This window comes from Melanaphis sacchari, unplaced genomic scaffold, assembly GCF_002803265.2.
Source record: "Melanaphis sacchari strain LSU unplaced genomic scaffold, SCAv2.0 Contig1643_pilon_pilon, whole genome shotgun sequence".
NCBI classification, from domain to species: domain Eukaryota; kingdom Metazoa; phylum Arthropoda; class Insecta; order Hemiptera; family Aphididae; genus Melanaphis; species Melanaphis sacchari.
In genome coordinates, this window is record NW_020270751.1 from 8413 (window position 1) to 12300 (window position 3888).

The following is a 3888-nucleotide window of genomic DNA, read 5'->3' on the forward strand; positions in this document are numbered from 1 at the left end:
GAATCGATCCGAACGCGTCGTTGAAAGACACGGCCTCTTCGAACTCTTCGTACATCGTTCACCAACCGACGTAGTCCGATACCCGTACAACGCTCGTACCACCGTGTACGCTCAACCGGGTCAACGTCAAACACGCCAATAAAACGAATATAAAAAAACACGCCAATATATACAATTTAAAACACGTCAGTAACGCGGCCACCGAAGCGACGGTTATTGACGCCGTGCTCAACGTGCGGTTGACGCGGACCCGTTTCGAAAAGTCTCGGTTGTATTCGTCGTACGCCGCGGCGTCAAACCTCACGCTTTCGACCACAGCCCGGTTTGCAGCGTCGCCGTACGCGCCGTCGAAATCGCGTTTCGATATCGTCACGATATCGCGTCTGTCGATGAACCCCCCCGTCACTGTTCACGTCGAGGTTGTCCAGATAAATCGCTTTTTCCATCATGCTGATCAGTTGCAATTGTAAGATTTCGTCGTCCGTCACTATGGCGTTGACTAGATTTTCGAACGTGTATTCGGCCGTCGACATGCCGAATTGATTGCGCAGCGCCGCTTCGCCGCTCGACATGAGATCGTTCGGCAATTCTTTGGGAAACATATTATTGTACCCGTAGGGATCCCATATGGAAAATATAATGTCCAACACGTTCACGACGATCAACAACCAACCGACTACACTGGTCGCGGCCGCCGTGATCTTAGCCAACATGATTGCGGATTTGCCCAACGTACGCAGAGCCGTGTGCACGATCGCGCTACGAACCGTACTCTGCATGGTGGCCGTCAACACACTTTTGGAAAACGCCGATTCCACGAGTTTATAGAAATCTAACGTCAACAGTTTCTGTACGGTTTCGAATACTCTATACGAAAATCGTTGCACTTCTTTTAGCGAACGGTCAAACACCCAAGACACGCCCAAACTGGTCCAAAATTCCGAAGACTGTAACAGTTTCATAACGCTTTCCATTATTTTTTGTATTTTTTCACGGGTTTCCGCAGAAACCGGTTTATTGTCAGTCGTCGTCGATCGCTTTTTGCGCGTTTTCAATTGTTCGCGTTGCGACGCGTTGACGTCGACGATTTCTAACAGCGGCGGTATCGTAAAATCGGATTTCACGTCTGCGCGCCAACCGGTCACCGTGTGTTCGGGTTTTAACGTTTCGGGTTTATCGGGCAACCCGGCCGGCAGCCGTTTCTGGATTTCGGTGTTGTTTACTTGGCGTATCGCCGATTTTACGGTGTTTACAAAAGACATGCCGACCACCGCGTCCAAACCGGTTTCCCACCATTTGTACGAACAGTCTCCGTTCTTGTCCAGAGTTCGATCGTAGTACGCGCAATACGCTGCGTTGTTCCGGTAATCAAACCCGCATCCGTAATCGCGATCGTTCCGCGTTCGCGAAAACCCGGTTGGCATATCGTTTACGCGCGCTTCGTATTGCACCGAACTCCGGTAAAACGGTTTTTCCAGATACGCCGTAACAGCGTCCGGTACTATGCGACACGAGTTTTTGTGATAATTCAATTGCGGCGTGTCTACGCCGCGTGTACCGTCGGACCGATACGTTTTGTTGGCCCGCACATTAAAGCACGCGGGTTGACATTGTACGTCGTACGCGTCGTCGCCCACCCAATAGTACGATGCTTCCGTGTCGGGCGCGCACGGAGCGCGTTCCGTCGTCCGGTTGCACGACAGTTTCGTGCACAATCGTTCGCTCAGCGCTATGTCCAACACTCGGCATTTGTCTTTCAGGGCGGGTGGGATATAATAATCCGCATCGGTCGCCAAACGGTCGTACAATCGTAAATGACTGATCAAGTGCGGTCGTTTTTTATGCATCAGTTGTAACAACCGTATGAGATAGTTGTATTTTGCAAATTTTTCAGCATGATGCAAATCGGTTTGTGTAAACGAAACCGACATTACGAACAATAATCCGGTCGTCGGATTACCAGAACCGCTTCTATATATGTATATAATATGTATGTATTATAATTTTCAGTAGACGCCGTTGTCCAATAGTGTCTTTGACCACACACACACACATACATTATAACGTGTGTTCAGACATTTTTTATATATATACGCAGACGTGCATCATATCAAGTTCAATTCGTGTTCGCGTCGCGTTTACTAACCACGGACGACGGTTCTGTTAACCTATTACATATAGCGTAAACGATCAGAGTCGTGTTACGACGATTTTACAAATCGTTCGAGCGTTACGCCCAGTCGCGTTACATGTGTGCGTATGCACAGCATTATGATCGCCGCCGTGTCAAAAGTTAACCAGATTTTGACGGATGTGTTGCGAGACGCCAAGAGCATGGTGCTCTGCGTCGACGGTACGTCTTGTTGTAAAAAGACGTCTATACTGACGGCCACCGGAGTGCCGGACGTGTTAAAGGTTCAAAAAAACCGTAGGTTCGTCAACGTTAATTCGTTCGCACCGTCGACACTGGGTTACGTCAGCGCGGGCGTTTTAGACGTGATGTCGGCATCGGAACCCAAGTTTATGGATCGGTCTCCGTTGAACGTGTTGGAATGGTATTTTTTGTGGAAACTTATGGACAAATTCTACACCACGTTCGGTAACGTGACGCCCGATATTGTCGGTGACGAGTCGCACGCCGATTTTTTTAACGATTTCGACCGATTGTTTGTCGACCTCAAGGAATACTATCGACCGTACGCCCGGTGGTTAGACGTGGTGTGCATAGTGGATAGTAATTTGGAACGGTGCGATACCGATCGAATGCGCAGGGGCGAGGGCAGCGATTCCGAGAGATCCAATTGGAAGTTTTACACGTTTATGCAAAATCGTATGTACTCTATACTGCACAAATGCATAGATTTAGCTTGGTTTGACGCGGAAAGCGCACGATGCGACGAATACGTGATCGTATTGGCCACGTGTTTGAAAAACACGTTAATGAGGTTTCCAAAAACGCGGACCGGGCACAACGGTCGCGTAAATTTTTCGTTGCCCGTACCCACGGATGGCGTGGATTTTACATTGCGAAATTATTCCACGTTCGTGTATCGGGAAACTATCAGACAACGCGCTCGAAGCGTCGTACGACAGACCAATGACGCGGTAGATTTTTCAAATCTACCTCGGATAGCAAACGTGTACGGTTTACCGGACGAACAGGTTTTAGAATTGGAACCGTTTGTTGTCGTCGGTGACGGCGACGACCGTTCAACAACGAAAATCGACGAACGTCCGTCGCAAGATGCAGACATTACGGAAGACAATTATATGTTATTTTAAAAAAATTATGTTTTCGTAATATACTCATATTTATATAGATTATGTATTGTGTTGTTTTATTTATTTATTTGTACACGCGACACGCGTATCGTTTTCCATTATGGCGTGTGTCGACAAGATTACGGGAAACGATCGGGAATTCGATTGTTTTCTGCCCTTGTACAATAAAGACGACGCTGACGGTAGGTTGAACGAGGACCGGTACGGTATTCGGTTTAATCTGAACCCCAACGTCGAAGTGACGGCGGGATTCATGAACGTGGACCGGTTGCAATACGATTTGGAAAAAACCGTAGCCGTGATGGACGGTCATATCGATAGTTTTAAAAAACAATTGCAATCGGTACACGAAGACTTTTATAATAAATTTGACGTGAACAACGTGACCAATCAGCAGATCGCTCGTCTGAGCAAAGCCGTCAACATTACGAATCAGGCGTTTTCGGCTTTGGACCTGTGGTCGGTCACCTTTAACGATTCCGTGCACGCGCTTTACTTGGAAATAGAAAAATATCAAAATTCCAAAACTAAAATCACGGCGATCCGAAACAAGATCAAACACCAAGATCGTTCGGCGCGCGTAGATCCCGTGGTCCGGTTTAAAAA

General features: G+C 47.7%; 1 protein-coding gene across 1 annotated transcript; it reads right to left on the minus strand.

Moving 5' to 3' along the window:
* Positions 1 to 293: 293 nt before the first annotated feature.
* Positions 294 to 1931, minus strand: LOC112592254. Its single transcript, XM_025336266.1, has one exon. It carries the CDS (start codon positions 1929 to 1931, stop codon positions 294 to 296), a length of 1638 nt encoding a protein of 545 aa, XP_025192051.1.
* Positions 1932 to 3888: the final 1957 nt, after the last annotated feature.